This window comes from Mandrillus leucophaeus, unplaced genomic scaffold (genome assembly GCF_000951045.1).
Source record: "Mandrillus leucophaeus isolate KB7577 unplaced genomic scaffold, Mleu.le_1.0 Scaffold256, whole genome shotgun sequence".
NCBI classification, from domain to species: Eukaryota; Metazoa; Chordata; class Mammalia; order Primates; family Cercopithecidae; genus Mandrillus; species Mandrillus leucophaeus.
The window spans coordinates 2,571,278-2,591,320 of NW_012102654.1; the positions used below are offsets into that span (position 1 = coordinate 2,571,278).

The 20,043-nt window shown below is 38.0% G+C and overlaps 1 protein-coding gene across 6 annotated transcripts in view; it reads left to right on the plus strand.

Moving 5' to 3' along the window:
• ELP3 (elongator acetyltransferase complex subunit 3) overlaps positions 1-20,043 on the plus strand; it is a 103,394-nt gene that overhangs the window by 15,184 nt on the left and 68,167 nt on the right. For all 6 annotated transcript variants that reach the window (XM_011983886.1, XM_011983891.1, XM_011983887.1 and 3 more), the window contains 2 exons: positions 1,679-1,747; positions 4,393-4,547. In XM_011983886.1, coding sequence (XP_011839276.1) covers positions 1,679-1,747; positions 4,393-4,547 — 224 coding nt within the window. The remainder of the gene's footprint in view (positions 1-1,678; positions 1,748-4,392; positions 4,548-20,043) is intronic.

The following is a 20,043-nucleotide window of genomic DNA, read 5'->3' on the forward strand; positions in this document are numbered from 1 at the left end:
CCAACTGCTGACCTCAAGTGATCCGCCCGCCTCGGCCTCCCAAAATGCTGGGATTACAGGCATTAGCCACTGCACCCAGCCTGGAATTTGTATTCTAATAATGGAAGGTAGACAGTAAAGACACAAGAAAAAGTATCAGGCACTCAAAAAACGCTAAGCAGAGATGTAAAATCGAGTAAGGTGATGACAGCTGAGATGGTTTAGCTGTGGTGGTTAGGAAGGGATTCTGTGAGGAGGTAAGATTGAAGCGGAGTCTGAATGACAAGGAGCTAGTCCTAAGAATATGTGGAAGGGGCATTTCTAGCACAGAAGTCACTAGAATAAGACCCAAGGAAGGAAAGACATGGGGGTGTTGTGCAGTGCAGTGCAGAGAGTGAGGGAAGCATGAGGCTGGGAGGCAAATGAGCTGGGGTTTGTAAGCAAAGTTAAGGAGTTTCCATTTTAGTGTAGGAGTCATGAGAAACTATTAGGATTTAAGGCAGGGGAATGATACAATCCAGTTTAGTTTTTTTTAAATATCATTTTGATGGCCATGTAGAGAAAGGGTTAGAGTGGGAACCAGAAGGAAGGCAGGAGGCCAGTGAGGCACTTTTGAAGGAGTCACCCTCCTCAGAAGAGCTCAGAAGCCAGGAAACCTTGTGACTTTTTCTCATATGTGTTTTCATTTTTTTTCCTGTTTTCTAGGGTTCAAATTTTTTAAAATACAAGAGGAATGATTTTGTGAAAAGGCTTCCTCTCATTCCTATCCCCTAGCCATTCTTTTTTGCTCCTCCCCCTACACTTAGTGTTGTCTATTATTTCCTCCCCATCCTTCAGGGATATTTTAGGGAATACAGCATACACAGATTGCCTATCCCTTATGTGAAATGCTTGGGACCAGAAATGTTTCGGATTTTGGATTTTTCTGGATTTTGGAATATTTGCATATGCATAATGAGAAATCTTGAGAGTGGAACCCGAGTCTGAACATGAGATTCATTTTTGGTTTATGTACAACTGATACACCTAGTCTGAATTAATTTTATACAGTATTTGTAATAATTTTGTGCATGAAGCAAAGTTTGTATTAAGTTTTAAAAAATTAACTCAAAAAATTTTGAGTTTTGGAGCATTTTTGATTTTTGGATTAGGGATGCTCAACCTGGACATATTCTTTGTTCGACTGATTCCATATAAGGTCGCATATCAGAGTCCTCTTTCACTTTGCCTTTTATTTTACAATATCTTAGTGAACATTTTGTGTCATTACATTGTTTTGTGGCTGTAGAGTTTTCCACTGTATGATGGTAGCCATTAAAAATTGTGTGGTATTTTAGAAGCATATTTAAAAGTGACTTTATTACATGACTCTAGAATATGTATGCACGTCTGTGTCTGTGAGCAGAACGCTTTGGCGACCCCGGAATTCCAGACGTGTTTATACAAAAGACAGATGTGATCCAAGGAGACACCCTGCTGTTGAGGTGCTTATGACAGTGCGGGTGGACACCTGCCGGATGTGATTTAGGACATTGTTTTGAACCCTGACAAGACTGAGAAAAATTAATGGGGATACAAGCCATGTTTCAGTGTTCTGAACCATGGAGAGTTGTTGTTTTTTTTTTTTTTAATACAATCCTTTTGAAACTACTTTTTATTTTTAATTGAGTGTGAGCATAACAATATTTTTCTCTTCTAGCCAACCTCCATGAGAGCTATCCGTGCCAGATATGACCCTTTCCTACAGACAAGACACCGAATAGAGCAGGTACATTTTTAAAAAAACATGTTTTTAAAAAATTAGCTGTTTATATTTACTAAGAAGGCATTGTTGGTTGAGTCAAATTGAACCTGAAATAACGAAAAATGTGTTTTTCCCCTTTGTAAGTTTTCAGTATCCATCTGAGGGAGGGAGAATTTGCCATGCCTAGCAAGGTGAAAAACACTGCTTTCTTTAAACACTGTATTTATTGTTTAAGGGTTTTATATTCTCTAAGTTTTTTTGTATTTGTAGAAAGTTATTAGTAGTATGAAATTTGTGGAATAAAAATGTATGAAAGTTCTTAGACAATAGGTGGAAAGTTCTTAGACAATAGGTGGACAATAGGTAGACAATAGGTGGACAATAGGTAGACAATAGGTAGACAATAGGTGGACAATAGGTGGACTTTTAACTTCCAAAAGTCAGAATAAGAATTTTGACTGGCCAGGCCCAGTGGCTTATGCCTATAATCCCAACACTTTGGAAGGCTGTGACAGCAGGTCACTTGAGCCTAAGAGTTTGAGACCAGCCTGGGCAACATAGCAAAACCCCATCTACAAAAAATAAAAAAATTAGCATGGCGTGGTGGTGTGCACCTGAAGTCTTAGCTACTTGGAAGGCTGAGGTGGAAGGATCCCTTGAGCCCAAAAGGTCAAGGCTGCAGTGAGCTGTGGTCATACCACTGCACTTCAGCCTGGGTGACTGAGCAAGAGCCTGTCTCAAAAAGAAGTATTGTGACAGATTTGTTGGGTGGAAATAGGAAATTTCCTACAAAGGAATACAAAGAAACTTGTGGGGGTATGGCATTATTCTATATCATGATCATGGTGGTGGGTAGATAACTCTAAATGCTCTCATCCATTGTACACTTAAAGTTAGTGGATTTTATCGTATGTAAATTATACCTTAGTGTAGCTGACCAAAAACAAGTACTACGTACATGACCTTGCACTGTTCAAGAAATCTGAGCATTAATACAGATTTTCTTTATTTACAAGTTTATTTTAAACTTGTCCAATTTAAAGAATGTAAAGCACTGTCCATAGTTGTAACAGTAATGTATAGTAGGCACATCCAAGTCTAAAGTAGATAGTAATACATACTATAGTGGATAAGTTGTGTCTGGGTTTATTTATTGGCTTATTGCTGAATACTGTTCAGTTTTCATATCCAGTTTGCTGTCACCCAAGCATATGAGGAACAGGATTGTCAGTGACAGGAGAGGACCCCACCTGGGGGAGCCTGCATTTTTCCAAAAAGTGGGTTCTAAACTGACCTTTGCTTCAATTTCTTTTTGAGCTATGATAGTTAATTCATTTAAAATGTAAAACTGTTGAGCATGAAATGTTTATGTTTACCAAAAAAGGAGCATGATTTACAAGATTTAGAAATGAACATAGAGCAGTGATTCTTTTCTTAAATGCACTAGAATTACCTGAGTAACTTCTCCAAAACATGTGTCAGATCTTCGCCTCTGGATGTTCTGATTAAGTCAGCTTTAAGGTTCTAGCAAGATATTTTAAAAAGCTACCAGGGTAATTTTGATGAGGATCTCTTGGAAACAACGATAGATATAGAAATAGAGTATTCTTTTAGTGTTGATATATGTATACACATGCATATATATTGTTTTTCTGTATAAATTTTTTTTGCCATTTTCAGAAATTAGTGTTAATTTCAATACCTATTTTTAAAAATTAGAATCTTGGCTTATTGTAGTCAACAAAATGAAAGATTGGTATCATTCTCTTCCCTAGTAGAGGAGACCTAATATTTATTAAGTAATTTATTTTTTTGAAACAGAGTGTCACTCTTATTGCCTAGGCTGGAGTGCAGTGGCACAATCGCAATCTCGGGTCACTGCACCCTGCACCTCCTGATTCAAACCATTCTCTTGTCTCAGCCTCCAGAGGAGCTGGGATTACAAGCACGTCTGGCTAATTTTTGTATTGTTAGTAGAGATGGAGTTTCACTTTGTTGACTAGGCTAGTCTCAAACTCCTGACCTCAGGTGATCTGCCAGCCTGGTCCTCCTAAGTGCTGGGATTACAGGCATGAGCCACTGCACCTGGCCTGAATATTTCATTTTTAATCAGACTTTCACTTTTTTTTTTAGAAAGCAGACTTGAAGTGCCTCCTGTGCTCAGAATCATCCATCAATTTTAGACGGCTGTCTTCATTCTTCTTTCTAATTTATTCTTGTTTTCTTCCATTACATCAAATTCTTATTATGTTACATAATCATTCATCATTGTTGACCATAAATGCCACCTTTTTGTCCCCTAGGCTTACCACCAAGTCTGACATAAAATACATGATCAATAAATACTTACTATTCTGCATTTTGTATTATATTTGTCTTTACTGGTTTCTAGTTTATATTCTTCGTGTTTTTAAATTTCCACTTTGTACGTATTAAAGTCACGCCTCTTATTTGTTATTTTATGTTCTCATTCTCCTTATTTGAGTTGTACTCACTTTTTTTCTTTTAGACGAGCCTATTTTTTATCCACAGAATTAGCTGAATGTGTTTCATTACTTCTGATTTTTAAACTACTGATGAAAACACTGCAAAATAAGAGATTTGCAATGCCTTCTTAGAGTAGTTGCTTTTGCTTACATCATTCTAATGCTGATGAATTTGTCTTTCAGTTAAAACAACTTGGTCATAGTGTGGATAAAGTGGAGTTTATTGTGATGGGTGGAACGTTTATGGCCCTTCCAGAAGAATACAGAGATTATTTTATTCGAAATTTACATGATGCCTTATCAGGACATACTTCCAACAATATTTACGAGGCAGTCAAGTAAGAAATTCTTATTTTATCATAGTCTCCAGAGTGATTTTCAGTTTATGCTCCTGGCATTAGCTTACGAGAATGCCTTCTGCCCTGCATCCACATTCTTACTTCTCATAGTCTTTCTCGTTTCGTGGAAAGTTCTCATTTTCACGGAAATAATCCTTTCACTGAAATAATCCTTTTAAAGAAAAAATGAATATAGTTTGTTGACATAGTAGTGTTCTCAAACAGAGGGATTCACCAAATACGGTCCATGAAGGTCTTTTCAGCCTTAGGCTTGTCTAAACAACAGTAGTTCTGATTGGCCTAATTAAGTTTTTCAGCCCACCTAAGAAGGGGAGTGAGAGTGTGCTTTATTTGAAACATTTAACTGCTGTCAAATCAGCAGAACAAGGTACTGGTAGTTAAAAACTTAATTTAGAGTAAATATTTCATAATTATTAAATAATAACTTTGTGATTGGGATCTTAGTCTGTCTTGTGCTGCTGTAACAAAATATCTGAGACTAGGTAATTTAATGAACAGAAATTTATTGGCTCACAGCTTTGGAAGTTGGGAAGTCCAATGTCAAGGTCCTGGCATCTGGCAAGGGTACGTCCTCACATGGCAAAAGGCAAGAAAAACAAAAAGCGGGCTAATTCATCCTTTTATAATGGCATTAATCTTACCCACAAGGTCAGATCGCTTCTCAAAGGCCCCACCTGTTAATACTGTTACAAGGACAATTTCAACATGAGTTTTAGAGGGGACAAACTCATGTTTGTCAAATCATGTGTTATTCAAACCACAAGTTAATTTACTCATTTTGAGTTCCAGTTGACAAAATTATGCATTATTTTGACACCTTGATTTTAGCAAGAAGAATACTACAGGTTAGTATGTAGCTCAGTGATTTAAGAAGTGAAAGTCTTAAAATAGTTTTTGTTTTCAGGAGTTGTGGGAACACCTGGATAGTTACTATTTTCCTTATTTAACAAATCCTTCTTGAGGGCCCACTAGATACTGTGTGCTGTTTTAGATCCTGGAAAGTGGTGATATTTAGGCTGAGCCTGAAGTACAAGGAGGAGTTAGGCCAGCAGCAGAAAGGATAAGATAAAGGGCCTGAAATGGGAAACAGCTTGGGTGTTCTAGGGACAGAGAGGAAGCCAGCATGGCTAGATCCTGTGTTAATCCATTGGTGTCACTATAAAGGAACACTTAAGACTAGGTAAGTTATAAAGAAAGGAGGTTTAATTGACTCCAGTTCTATAGGTTTCACATGAAGCATAGTGCTGGCATCTGCTTCTGGTGAGGCTTCGGGAAGCTTCCAATCATGGTGGAAGGTGAAGGGGGAGCCAGTACATCACATCACGGGTAGGGGAGGTGGCACACTCTTTTAAACAACAGATCTCATGTGAAGCAACTGAGCGAGAACTCACTTATCACCAGGGAGACAGTGGTAAGCCATTTATTTATGAGGAATCCAGCCCTAGGACCCAAACACCTCCCACAAGGCCATACCTCCGACATTGGGGATCACATTTCAACATGAGATGTGGAGGGGACAAACACTCAAACCATGTCAGATCCCAGTGAACAAGAGAAAGAACATCATGAGATGGGGTTGAAGTGTTAGGTAAGGGCCAAGATACATGCTTTTGAGGAGTTGAAATTTTATTTGAAATGCAGTAGGAAGCAGATGAAGGGGAAGTGGCATGTTCTGGTTAACAGGTAGGGTCATTCTGGCTACTGTCTGGCTAATGGATTAGAGGAGTACCAGGGTGAAAGTGGGAAACCAGATAGAAGGCCATCTGATTACATCCATCCCTGCTCAGTTGGGGGCAGCAGCAGTGGTGATGGAGAGGAGATTGAGATAGAGGAAGGGATCAAGCCTGACACTAAGGTTCTGGCTGTCAGAAATGGTAGGAAGGTAGGGTAGGGCTGTATACTGAGGTGGAAAAGACAGCGGGAAAAGCAGAGAAAATCTCAGTGGGAGAAAAATCAAGAGTTCCGTTTTGGGTGTGTGAAATTTGAAGTGCCTGTGATATATTCAAGTGGAGATGTCAGTGGGCTCTGAATACAAGAGAAGTCTGAGCTGATGGTGCGAAACTGGGGATTATCAGCTCATAGGTAATGTTGCCAACCATGTAAATGGAGGAGACCACCTCGTGGGAGAGTTGTGGATCTCCAAAGTATACTAAGTGAAAAGCAATTTGTAGAGCAGTTCTTACAGTACAATCCCATTATTTGTGTGTTCATGCACATACACACATACACATCTGTATATAAATGCATAGAAAAGGTGGCAGAATAATGGTCATCATAGATCTTAGAGCTGAGGAGGAAGGGACATGGGAAATGGGAGCAAAGGAGGGTATTTCCCTTTGCTCCATGTACAGTGGGCCATGTTGTCATGGTGTTTAATATTCACTTATTTAATACTCATAGTAAGCCTTTGAGTTAAGTGTTCAGATTATCCCTGTTTTTCAGGTGAGGAAGCTGAGGCACAGAGAGATGAAGCAGTTTGCCCAAAGTTGCAGAGGTGGTTGGTGGTAGAGTGGGATGTAAACCCCAGGTAGCTTTGCTTTCAGAGCCTAACTTTGCAAGCTGTGCTAGGTGTCAGAATGTGAGTGTGTCTGTATGTATGTGCACGTGTGTGCACATCGTCAGAGCTTGACGGTCTTGGGAGGAATATGGCCTGTTTCTCCTTGCCCCCCTTCCCTACCACCCTCAGGCTTTTCTCTGGCTTCTCTTTTATATGGGGTGGGGGTTTCATATAGCTAATTATAAGGTGGTTCAAATAGTGCCACCTCTGAAGATTTTTTGTGTAGGACCAAATTTTGAGTAGACCTAAGAGTGGTTTTTATTACCCTGTAAGTAAAGCAGTTCTTGGCACATAGTAAGCACAAGTAAATGCGTGAATGAATTTCAAATGAATGATCAGTTACCTTATGACCTGGGTATGGTTGCCTCTTGGAATTGGGAGCAGTCACATCTTTTTGTGCCCTCCCTACTCCCCCTACCTGCTTAACTTCCTTTGTTCTCCTTGGGTTTGTAAAAGTGAAAAGAAGAGAGGAGCTTTTTCATAAAATTTAATACCAAGGGTAGCTCAAAGAGCCCATGTGAAAGATTCGGCAGCTGAGAGAGTTTGTGTGCACAGCATCCCACTTCTGTTCGATTGACTCTAGGGAACGTAACAGGTGAATTCTGTGTCCGTGAACCTGGACCTGTAGCATTATGATCTCTTCCTCCTGCAGGGGCTTTAATAGCAGATGAGATGGTGACTATGTTGTTACTGCTCATTCAAAACTGATCAAGAGGCCAGGCGTGGTGGCTCACGCCTATAATCCCAGCCCTTTGGGAGGCCGAGGCAGGCAGATTGCTTGAGGCCAGGAGTTCGAGACCAGCCTGACCAACATGGCGAAACTTCCTCTCTACTAAAAATATAAAAATTAGCTGGGCGTGGAGGCTGGTGCCTCTAGTCCCAGCTACTCGGGAGGCCGAGGCACGGAAACACTTGAACCCAGGAGTTGGAGGTTGCAGTGAGCTGAGATTGCACTACTGCACTCCAGCCTGGGCGACAGAGTGAGACTGTGTCTCAAAAAAAAAACAAAAAAAAAAACTGATCATTAATGAGTCATGCTTAGTAAACGCTGAAGTCTTCAAAGTTTAGAGGAGTAATGATATCATCCAGCTAATTACTCTTAATAATACTGAAAAATCAAACTATACCTTAGATAAAATGCAATTTGAGGAAAACCAACCTTTATTAGTTCAAAGCCAGGAGACGGGAATGGCAGCAGAATGTTCTCTCAGAGGGTTACTGACCACAATTTATTCAGCTCTGAAAATTCCCTGGCAGGGACATCTATCAAGATTAGTTTTTCTATGCACGCTTATATACTTCTACACTCCTTTCTTGGACCTTAATATGTAAGGTCTTCTTATCTTGAAGACCTTACATATTAAGTGGAATGGAGCTGTAAATATCTTAGACTTGCCTGTCTCCCCCATACAAATTTGCCACTAAGCTTTTCATCACCTACAGTTTGGGTCACCTGAGGTATATGAAGCAGGCCAACTAAGATCTGCATAGTGAACTTTTAGGATGTATCTAGTTTGACATTTTCATCGATTGAAACTAAAAATTTTGCTTTATTCTTGGTGTAACATTTCATTTTTGCAGAAATGTTCTAGTGCTAGTGGTGCTTGAATGTAAGTTGTCCATCATTGGGTTGAAAATAGGGTTGTCTAGTACAGCAAACTCAGTGTTTGTAGAAAAAAGCCCTGCGGAAGAGAAAGCCTCTTTCAGTAATATTCTAGGCAGTGCCAGTGTTGTTTTGTTTCTGTTCTTGAATTTACCTCAAGAGGGCAACAAACACTTTATTTTCAGATAAAAATTCATATACGATTTGGGTTTTCATTGCAACACATGTCATGAATGGCTCTTGAGAAGTAATAAAAGTACAATATGGGAGCCATAAAACCATCAATAAATTACACTGAATTCTGCCAACACACACTTTAAATGTTTTGCTCTTTTCTCTTAGTCTCTATATTTTTGGGAGATAATCTGAAAAAAAAAAACAAAAACCCGATTTGTGGTATTTTGTTTCTTTGTTGGGGTAGAGTTTTACTACAGACCCCTCATAATAGAGTTTGTATTTGTTTTGAGGGAAACTTTGTATTTGAAGAAATAATAGTCTTGTTCGTGCTATAGAACTAGAGACACAAAGTATTTTCAAGTGTTGGCATAATCGTGAAATAAAAAGCAGCCCAGAGAAGTTGTGGTTTTGACATAATGTGGCCCTCGGAAATGTTTGGATTTGACCTTGCCCTTCTCTCTTACCCTGCACAGAGCGTATGCGTGAAAACTGGTTGGTTTGCACAGCGTAGCCCACCGCTCTTAGATGTGAGGTGATGAACTTTGTTTATTTTACTTTGGTTTTTGCTTGCTGGACTACATAGATGTAAACTGACTTTCATTAGCTTAGCAGGGTTTTTTTAAAGATTAATATTAAATTAGGTTAAAGATGATATATTGAGACCGATGAGTCAGCAAGCAGCGTTTAAGGTTAACAGTCTGTTCACATTAGGGTCAAGTTTTACTGCTGTGTTAGCTCAGGTGTCCCTGCTTTGTTTTCATGTGTTGAACCTGATTAAAGTTTTGCTTCTTCAAAGAATAGGAGTTAAGGTAAAGAAAAGCTCCAGCAAGCAGAGAGTCTGGTTATTATTTATGGCAAGCTAGTAGCAAGCCGTGTGTTACATATTCTTGCGGATGGAAAAATTCGAAAGTTGAGTGAACAGAGAGTTCAAGGACAAAACAGGTATGGCTTTTGTGAAGGCTCATTAAATCAAGCAAAGTGCTAATCACTCAGTACTATCAGCTGGACTGAGATTCTTCAGTAGTCTCCAGAGAGCAACAATTACTGGTGACTGTCATCGTGTAACAATCAGGCTCTAGAGATGAAAAAGACCGGTAGTGGGATCTGAGTCACCCATTCACTAGAATGCAAATGTTGCCAAATAACTCGAACAACCTTTTAAAATGGTTTTATTCCTTTTTAATCAGCTTTGCCCAGAAGCAGTTTTACATTCAACTTTAAGGCTCTTTGGCTGTTTTCACAAGATGCAATTTAAAAGGGTAGTTACCCATTAAAAAGTGGGTGAGTCATACTTTCTCCCTGTGGAATTTTAAATTCATTTCCGTTCCTTCCTCTTTTTCCTCCCCATTAATGACTTTAAATCCTCCAACTGTGTTCTTACCTGTCTTAGAAAAGCTGAAGTACTAGGTAATGCTAGGTACCAGGCCCAGAAGACAATTTCGTAGACTTGCAGAGCTGCGACAGAAGCAAAAGGAACCTACAGAGGCCTGAGAGTGAGTGACTGTGTCCCGGCTGCCCTGGGCCTCATGTCTGGCAGCCCTCAGGGCCTTCTGCATTTCTGGGCTTTGACACTGATACTCCCTACCTCGCACTTTTTCTATTGACCATTGTACTTTCTCTTTTGGTCACCCAGATTTCCATACATGGTGACCAGGATCCTTAACATTGGCCGGAGAACGTAGGATACAATCTTAGTCACTTTAAGGAGTTGATATTGTTTTTCTTTCAGCATTTTATTTGAAACAAATAAAAATTAAACAGTTTTCAATGAGCATCCACATACCCATCATCTAGATTCTATTATACTTGCTTTATCACATATCTGTCAGTTCCACTATCCATTCATCAGTCTCTTTCATGCATGCTTGCGCTCTCTTTTTTGATGCATTTCATAGTAAGTTGTATGCTTCAGTATGCTTCTCCCCAGATACTTCATCATGCATATCACTGACTGGTGTTCACTGCTTGCAGTGTTTTTCTTTCGAAGTAAATTTACATACAGTACAAAACAACGTGTGACATAATATATATATGAGAAACACATATATTAAGGATACCATTTGATTATTTTTGACAAATGCATATACCTGTACTACAAAGTCGTGTTAAGATACAGAATGTCACTGTCATCCCAGAATGTTTCGGGGAAAAGTTCTCACATCCCTCTTCCTAGTAAATCCTCCCCTGCGCCTCCCAGAGGCAGCCATTCTTCTGATTTTCTTCCCCATCACAGATTAGTTTTGTCTCTTCTAGAACTTTGTGTGAATGGAACCATGTAGCATACTCTTGTAGGCCTCTCTCACTGAGCATAATATTTTGAGATTTATCCATGTTGTTGGGTGATTCATTTGTTGTTATCTATTTAGTGGTGAGTTATTCTATTGTATGCAGAGATCACAGTTTGTTTACCATCCTTCTATTGATAGATGCCTGAGCTGTTTTGTTTGTGGCCATTATGAATAAAACTTCAGTTTTAAAAGACTTGTATAAGTCTTTTTGTGGCTATATGTATTTATTTCTCTTGGGGAATAAATAGACATGGAATTGCTATATAAGTTTAGTTTTACAAGAAACTGCCAGTCATTTTCCCAAAATGGCTCTACTATTTGTACTCCCACCAATAATGTATGAGCATTTGGTTGTACCACATCTTCACCAACATATGGTGTTGTCAGTCTTTTTAATTTTAGCCATTCTAGTGGGTGTATAATGGTGTCTCGTGGTTTTAGTTTGCTTTTTCCTGATGACTAATGATGTTGAACACTTATGTGCTTATGCTATTTGTATATTTCCTTTGTGAAGTATCTGTTAAAATCTTTTGCCCGTTTTTGATTGGGTGGTTGTATATGCTAGCTGCCAGTCCTTTGTCAACTCTATATTTTGCAAATATGAAAACCCAGTCTGCAGTTTGGCTATTTGTTATATTAATGATATCTTTTAGCCAGTTTTTAATTTTGGTAAAGTAGAATTTAGCAGTTTTTTCTTTCGTGGTTATTGCTTTTCTGTATTGTCTCTAATAAACCATTACACATTCCCAAGGCACAAAGATATTCTCCTGTGTTTTCTTCTAATTACAGTTTGAGCTTTCACTTGCAGGTTTATGTTCCATCTTGAATTAATTCTTATGTGTAGTATGAGGTGGGGATCACAGTTTCTTTTTCCCCATATAGACATCTAGTTGCTTTAACATTACTTCTTTAAAGACTTTCCTTCCCCATTCGGATTATATTTCACTTTTGTTAAAAATCGAAGGACTCAGTAGATGTGGGCTGGACTCTTTTCTGTTTCATCGATCTGTTTTCGATCCTTATGCCAGTGCTACACTGTTTTGATTACTGTGGCTTTTTAGTATGTCTTGAAGTCAAGTAATGTGAGTCTTCTAACTTTGTAATTGTTTTTCAAAATTGCTTTAGAAATTCTAGGTCCTTTGCATTTCTATGTAAAATTTAGAATCAGCTGGCCAAAGTCTATTAAAAAGTATAATGGATTTAGAATTGTGTTAAAACTATAGAACAAATGGAAAGAATTGACAATTTATTGCTTCTTCCAATTACGAACATAGTCTATCTCCTTGTGTACTTAGGTTTTTAAATTCTCTTAGCAATCTTCGTTGTTGAGATTTTGTAAGCCTTTTGTAAACAAATTTTTTCAAAATATTTGTATGTGTTTTGGTGCTACAGTAAATGAAATGTAAATTTCATTTTAAAATTTTATTATTATTATTTTTGAGTGGGAGTCTCGCTCTGTCACCCAGGCTGGAATGCAGTGACACCATCTCAGCTCACTGCAACCTTCACCTTCTGGGCTCAAGCCATTCTCCTGCCTCAGCCTCCCGAGTAGCTGGGATTACAGGCATCCACCACCATCTCTGGCTAATTTTTGTATTTTTAGTAGAGATGGGGTTTCACTACGTTGGCCAGGCTGGTCTCAAACTCCTGGCCTCAAGTGATCCGCCCACCTTGGCCTCCCAAAGTGCCGGGATTACAGATGTGAGCCACCATGCCCAGCCCTAAATTTCATTTTTTTCAAATTTTTGCTGCTAATATATATATACATACAATTGATTTTTATATATTAATGTTATATTATAAGACCTTACTAAATTCACTACTTAATTCTAAAAGCTATTTTTGTAAATCCATTAATATTTACTTCCTAAACAATCATGTCATCTGCAAATGTGCCTTTTACTTTTCCCTTTTGGATTTGCATGCTTTTCTTTCTCTTGCCTTAGTGTACTGCCTAGGACCTTCGGTACAGTGTTAAACAGAAGTGGTAAGAGTGGGCCTCTCTATCTTGTTCCCAGTGATACAGGGAAAACATTTTTATTTCAGTATTAAGTGCAGCCTGTGGGTTTTTTATAGTTACTTGTATTAGATTGAATACCTTTATTGAGAGGGTTTATCATTAACTCATTTGTCTAATGCTTTCTCTGCATCTATTTAAATGGTCATATGATTTTCCTCCTTTATTGTGATAATATGAATTATTTTGATTTTTTTTAACATTAAACCTTACAGTTCTAGGATAAACCCTATTATATCATCATCTTTACATATTGTTGGATTCAACTTACTGATCCTTTGTAGAGGATTTTTGTGTCTACGTTTATACGGGGTGGCAGCCTATAATTTTTATAGTTTTGTTGTCAGGTATTAGTTGTTGGTATTACTATAATTCTGGCTTCACAAAACAAGTAAGGATGTGTTGTTCCCTCCCCTATTTTCTGAAACTGTTCATGTAACATGAATGTGATTTCTTCCATAAATGTTTGCTAGAACTCACCAGTGAAACTATCTAGGGCTGGAATTTTCTTTATGGGAGGGTTTTAGATAATTAATTCAGTTCATTTAATAGATATGGAGCTATTCATATTTTCTGTTTCATCTGTGTCCATTTTAATAAGGTGTGTTTTTCAAGGAATTTGTTTCATTCATTTTGTCAAATATTTTGATATTACGTTGCCTTATTAGGCTTTTAATGTCTGTAGAATCTTAGTGATCACCCCTGTTTCAACCCTGATACTCATCATCTGTGTTCTCTCTATTTTTCTTGTTTACCCTAGTTAGGGGCTTATCAATTTTGTTGTTCTTTTCAAAGAAGTAGCTTTTGGTTTTGTTTATTTCCTCTACTCTGTAAACTTCTACTTTTATTTTTATTCTACTTTCTTTTGGTTTAATTACTCTTCTTTCTCTAGTGACTTAAATAAGGTCACTGTGACCGGGCACAGTGGCTTGCGCCTGTAATCCCAGCACTTTGGGAGGTGAGGCGGGCAGATCTGGCCAACATGGCGAAACCCTATCTCTACTAAAAATACAAAAATTAGCCATGTGTGGTGGCACGCACCTGTAATCCCAGCTACTGGGGAAGCTGAGGCAGGAGAATCACTTGAACCTGGGAGGCGGAGGTTGCAGTGAGCTAAGATCACGCCACTGCCCTCCAGGCTGGGTAACAGAATGAGACTCCTTCTCAAAAAAAAAACAAAAAGATTGGCCATCATTTTAGACCTTTTCCTCAAATCACTGCTTTAGCTGAATCCCACACATTTTGATGTGTTGTATTTTAATTATTCAATTCAAAATATTTCTTAATACCCTTTATATGTATATATATTTTTTTGATCCATGGAATGTATAGGAATGGGGTGTTTAATTTACAGATTTCCAGACAATGAGGTTTTTCTTGATATCTTATTAATTTCTAATTTATTTTCATTTTGGCCAAAGAACCTACTCTATATAATTTTGGCGTTTTAAAATTTATTGAGACTTGTTTTATGGCCCAGCATATGTGGTCTCTCTTGGTGAACATGCCATGTATGTTTGTAAAGAATGTATATTCTCAGTTGCTGGGTGTCATGTTCTATGAATATCAGTTAAACCAAGATGGTTGGTAGTGGTGTTCAGGTAGATTTTATTTTTTATTCTTTTGTAGTTCTGTCAATTGCTAAGAGATTGAAATCTCCAACAATGATTGAGGAACTGTCTACGTCTCTCTTCAGTTATATTAATTTTTACTTAATGTAATTATTTTGAAAATCTGTTGTTAGGTGCATACACATCTATGATTGCTGTGTTTTCCTGATGTATGAGCTTTTCACCATTATGAAATTACCTCTTTATCATCATGAGATGTCCTTCTGCATCCCTGGTCTTGCAGTTTACTTGGCATTAATTTAGCTGTCACAGCCTCATGTGCTTACTGTTTGCCCTGTGTATTATCCTTTGCCATCCATTTGCCTTCCACCCATATATTTCTTTATCTTGAAAATGCATTTCTTTAGACAGAAGTCTACAGTAATTGGGTCTTTTTTTTTTTTAATCCATTTTGCTCATGTCTGCCTTTTAATTGGAGTGTTTGTTAACATTTGTTGTAATTATTGATACATCAATTTAAGCTGATGGTTTGATTCGTATCTACCAGTTTAATCATCCCTCACTTTGGTTTTCAGTAGCCAAGAATAATAGTTGTAATGAATACTCTTGTGGTCTAATTCTTTATAATGTATTTTTTCTATATCCTTTAATAGGGAATGTCTTCTTAAGAGAAAGGGAGAAGACTCCTTATATCTAGTACAATGCCTTGAGCATAGAATTCTGGTACTTAGTAAATGCTAAGTGAATGCAGTGGAAAGAACTTTCCCTTAAGAATCAGGAGACATAGCCTCCAGACTTATTTATATTATTATTTTGCATTATTATCTAGTTTAATTCACTATTTTGTGTGTGTGATTTAGTTTCCTCATCTATAAAAATGAGGAGGTGTAGGACTGTATTATCTCTAAAATTATATCTGTCATCTATGATTTGAAGCTTTCTAATGGAATGAGAATTTTTATCTAAAAGATATGTTCACAAGTTATTCTTCATTTAGCAACCACTTTCTGACAATCATTTTCTATGTTTTTATGTATATAACCCTTAAATTTCAATGTGGATATAATATTAAAAGAATATAATATCTGTGATTCTTTTTTTCTTTTCTATTAATAATGTGTTGCTGCTCGTTCTTTAGCTAGACGAGGGGACTACAAAATGATAGTTTTTGTCAGCCATGAACAGAATCAAACCTCAAACAAAATGTTATAGGTTGTTTTTATATATCTTAAGCCCTGCCAGCTAATATGATAGGGCACAACGGTCTTTGATTAGTCTGTAAGCTACAGTGCCACCAGGTTGGTTTTTCATAGGTAGTACTCATTTTTAAATCAAAGTTCTTTTCTTTGTTACTTCATTTTGTGTTGGGCAGTGGTTAATTTGTAGAACCTCATGACAAAACCACCAATATCGAGGAAGCAGACTTGACTACCATCTCAGAAAAAGATTGGGCGGAATAGTTATTTTTAAATCCTCAAGCACATCAAACAACTCATTTAAGTCTAGAGTATCACTAACAGAGCATTGGGCAGAATTTCAAATTTTATTGAGATATTTTCAAGATACGGTGATAGTTAAGAAGAGGAATTTGTTCATGGTGCTGCTGCCAAGGAGTTACACCAATGACTCGAGGTGTTATCAACAATTCAAACAAATCTGGCTGTTCAAAGAAGTGGGTATACTCCACTGACTTGTTTTGGGACCATAGATGGAGAAGAGATTATATGTTGTGACTAACGAAAATGAATATTTCATCTCTGTACCATTTTTTACTGTGCAGTCTGGTTTGAGCAGGTTGACTATGAGGTTGCAGGATGTCCACAGAGGGAATGTTCTGTAAGCCTTTCAGGAACTGGAGCCTTGAGTTCTTGTGAGAGTTTAAGCAAGACTAGACTCAGGCACATCCAGTTGCAGTAAGGACAGAGGTTTTGAAAGAGGAGCTGCCACGAATTATTCGTAATGAGAGGTGCCCTGTCTGATAACACAGCTTCTTGGAGTGAAACAAAAGATAGTTTCCAGAAGATAATGAAGAGACTTTAAAATCACTGTGCTATCTTCCTTCCATCAGTGTCCGCCTGGTTGGGCCCTTAGTGCAAGGAGACGGTGATGATAGATAGTGCTTTTGTCAAAAGGTCGCTTTCTTCTTTCCAGAAATAGAAATATGCTTCCCAAGAAACAATCTAAATCTATTTATATTTCTGCCACTTCTAGCTTTTTGTTCTGTAGTCGTTTCTCTCTTTCTTTTTTTTTTTTCTGTAAGTCTTATCCCCCCAGCTAGATCCTTAAGCATGTCTGGGAAAAGAACTATTATAGTTTTACTTTCTGAAGAATACCTGGCCTACTGCTAGGGACCTTCTAAGGTTAACTTTTTGCAAGAGGAAAGATGAACTGTAGATGTATCTGGAGGCTGCTGTTGGAGTGAAGAGAGACCTCCTGTGTTCCCAGTTATGCCTAATTCATTTATTCCTTCTTCAAATTTGTAATTTTTTTTTTAATTGACAGAGAATTTTTAGTGTTGAAGCCTTTTAGCCTCTAGACGTGTTTGAGACTGCCAGCTTTCAGAGGCTTCCTGTCCAGATGGAGAGACAGACATATCCACACATAACAAGGCAGACTACTTGTAGTGTGGGCAGGGCGCTTTGAGAATGGGAGCGCTGAGATCTCACTGGGGGCGGAGGGGTTCTGGGAAGATGTCATCAGGGGAGAAATGTATTGGAGCTCTGTTTTGAAGGCTGGTAGCTTTTGGTTTTTGTTTGCTTTTAAATTCCTGGGTTATTGTTCCATTTCTCTTCACCCCTGCTCCACAATTTTTAAAAATTCTGTCAGCGTAAGGTTTTGGCTTAAGCTATGCTTCACAGAGAACATTAGCATCTTTTATCGCTGGTGCCATTCCTATGGCATACAGAAAAGCATAGGATTCAACGTAGCTCCATATTGTTGGGCTGTACAGGCTTAAAATGAATCTGTAATACCACAAAAAGAGCAGTAGAATTGGAATCAGAGGATCCCTTTTGAGTATTGGCTTTGTCTCTCAAGAAGTTGACAGAGTTGCTGCATGCGGAAGAACTTGTAGCCCCCAAGAGCATGGGAGTTGCACTGGGTACTGAAGGAGAGCCATGCTTTTGGATGGCTGTCTAAATGGCACATACTGTTGGATAGCTACCTTGGTGATACAGGGGGATCACATTAATAGCAGGCCATAAAATATCAGCTTAGATTGGTTGAAAGCCTGTATGTGCATATTTGCATATTAAAGAATAGTTATGTTGATATGTTTACATCTCTGTTAAATGAATAATTAGATTTAGTGAGATGTAGGTTTAGATATAGTATTATCCAAAAATTTTCATGAGAAAACAGTAAGCCTATGGGAAAAATTCATTGTTTTGTCATTCAAATTTGATACAAATTTCTGTTTAATTGCTTTTCGGATGAAACTATAATTCTGGAAAGAGGAAATGTAGTGAAAGCCTTTTTATAAATATAAAATATTGACTTTTCAAAACCTGAGTTGTTTTTTTCTTCCTCTATTTCTGTTACTGCAAAAGGTAATGACATTTCCTGCCTGAGGAAAGACATTTTTGAAATGGAGTTAAATTATTATTTGAGAATAAGGTTTCCTTCTATGGCCTGTACTATATTCTGATGACTTATAAAGAGACCTTGTATAGCAGTGTCCTCTATATGTCCTTGGTGGGGCCTTTGACATTCTGTGCAATAGGAAGACTAGCTAATAAATTTTCTCTTTCCTCTACACAGATTCCCATTTGTGTAATTGCCTGCCCTCTAGTTTTTCCCAGTGATGTAAGCTACTATTATGCCACTACGCTTGCTAACTTAATGGTATCACTGTTAAGAAATAACTGCAAGTTTTAAAAAAATACCAATTGGAATGCCTCATTCTAGGATATTCTCATTTACCTTTAAAAACGTAGTCATTTAGAACTTTTTGCTTTCTGGTTTTTTTTTTCTTTTTCCAACCTTTGTATTGTGTGCCTTCTTCATAGTATATGAATATTTATTTTTATTTGAAAAATGTTTTCCCTCAAACCCAATACTTGATGCTAGAGAAAGGTGCGTTACGTCTCTTCTGTGGCATCATGTACTCCTGTTACTGCGTGCCTTAGTACCCACCTGTTTAAGAGGCACAGGACCTGATGATTCTATTGTTTCAGAGAAGCCAAATTAGTTTGAATCCTGTCTTAGGCAAGATTTGATAAGGTCTGAGCCTTTTTTCTGTCTCATATTTCATCTTTTAGTGACTTTGAACTACTCGTTTACCTTTAGTCCTGTTGCCTCTGGTAATCCTACCTAAAACCTCGTGGAATACAGAAATAAACAATGCAAAAGAGTTCAGATGTCCAGAATGAAAGACTTGAGAATTTGTTCTCTAGATTGGTGATTCTTAGCTTTCTTAGTTATTATTACCAATAAATAAGCCCGTTTTTATTGACAATTAAAAATAAAACAGTGAACCTCACAGAATTAGTTACAAAAATTACAGAAATGTTATGATTTTTACTTTTCAATAAAGAGCAATGAACTTCTTCAGAAAGAAGGAAAATAAATGGCAATTTTTTTTAAGGCTTCTCTCATCCTCCCCCCAAAATTGAGAACATTGTAGAAGGGTGCATTAAGAAAAATGGTTGGGTTCTAAGAATTGAGAGATGTTGGCCGGGCGCAGTGGCTCATGCCCATAATCCCAGCACTTTGGGGGGGCTGAGGCAGGCGGATCACTTGAGGTCAGGAGTTCGAGACCAGCCTGGCCAACATAGTGAAACCCCGTGTCTACTAAAAATACAAAAAAATTAGCGGAGTGTGGTGGCACATGCCTGTAATCCTAGTTACTTGGGAGGCTGAAGTACGAGAAATGCTTGAACCCAGGAGGTGGAGGTTGCAGTGAGCCAAGATCGTGCCACTGTACTCCAGCCTGGGCAACACAGTGAAACTCCGAATCAAAAAAAAAAAAAAAATTGAGAGATGTTGAAAAGCAGAGAAGTCTGGGGTCCATGCTGAGTTGTCTAAACAGTGTGGTAACTGGAATACAGAGCAAGGACTTTGAAGTCAGGTGGACCCAACTTCGGATCCTGACTCCAATTTTATTAGCTCTGTGTCCTTGAACGCGCTGTTTACTCCCTTTCAACTTCAGTTTCACCACTTGTGAAATGGAGATAATAGGACACACTTCATAGAGCTGGTGGGAGGATTCAGGATTCAGTACTAGAGTGTGTGGCACAGAGCTTGGCCCACAAAAGACTGTAA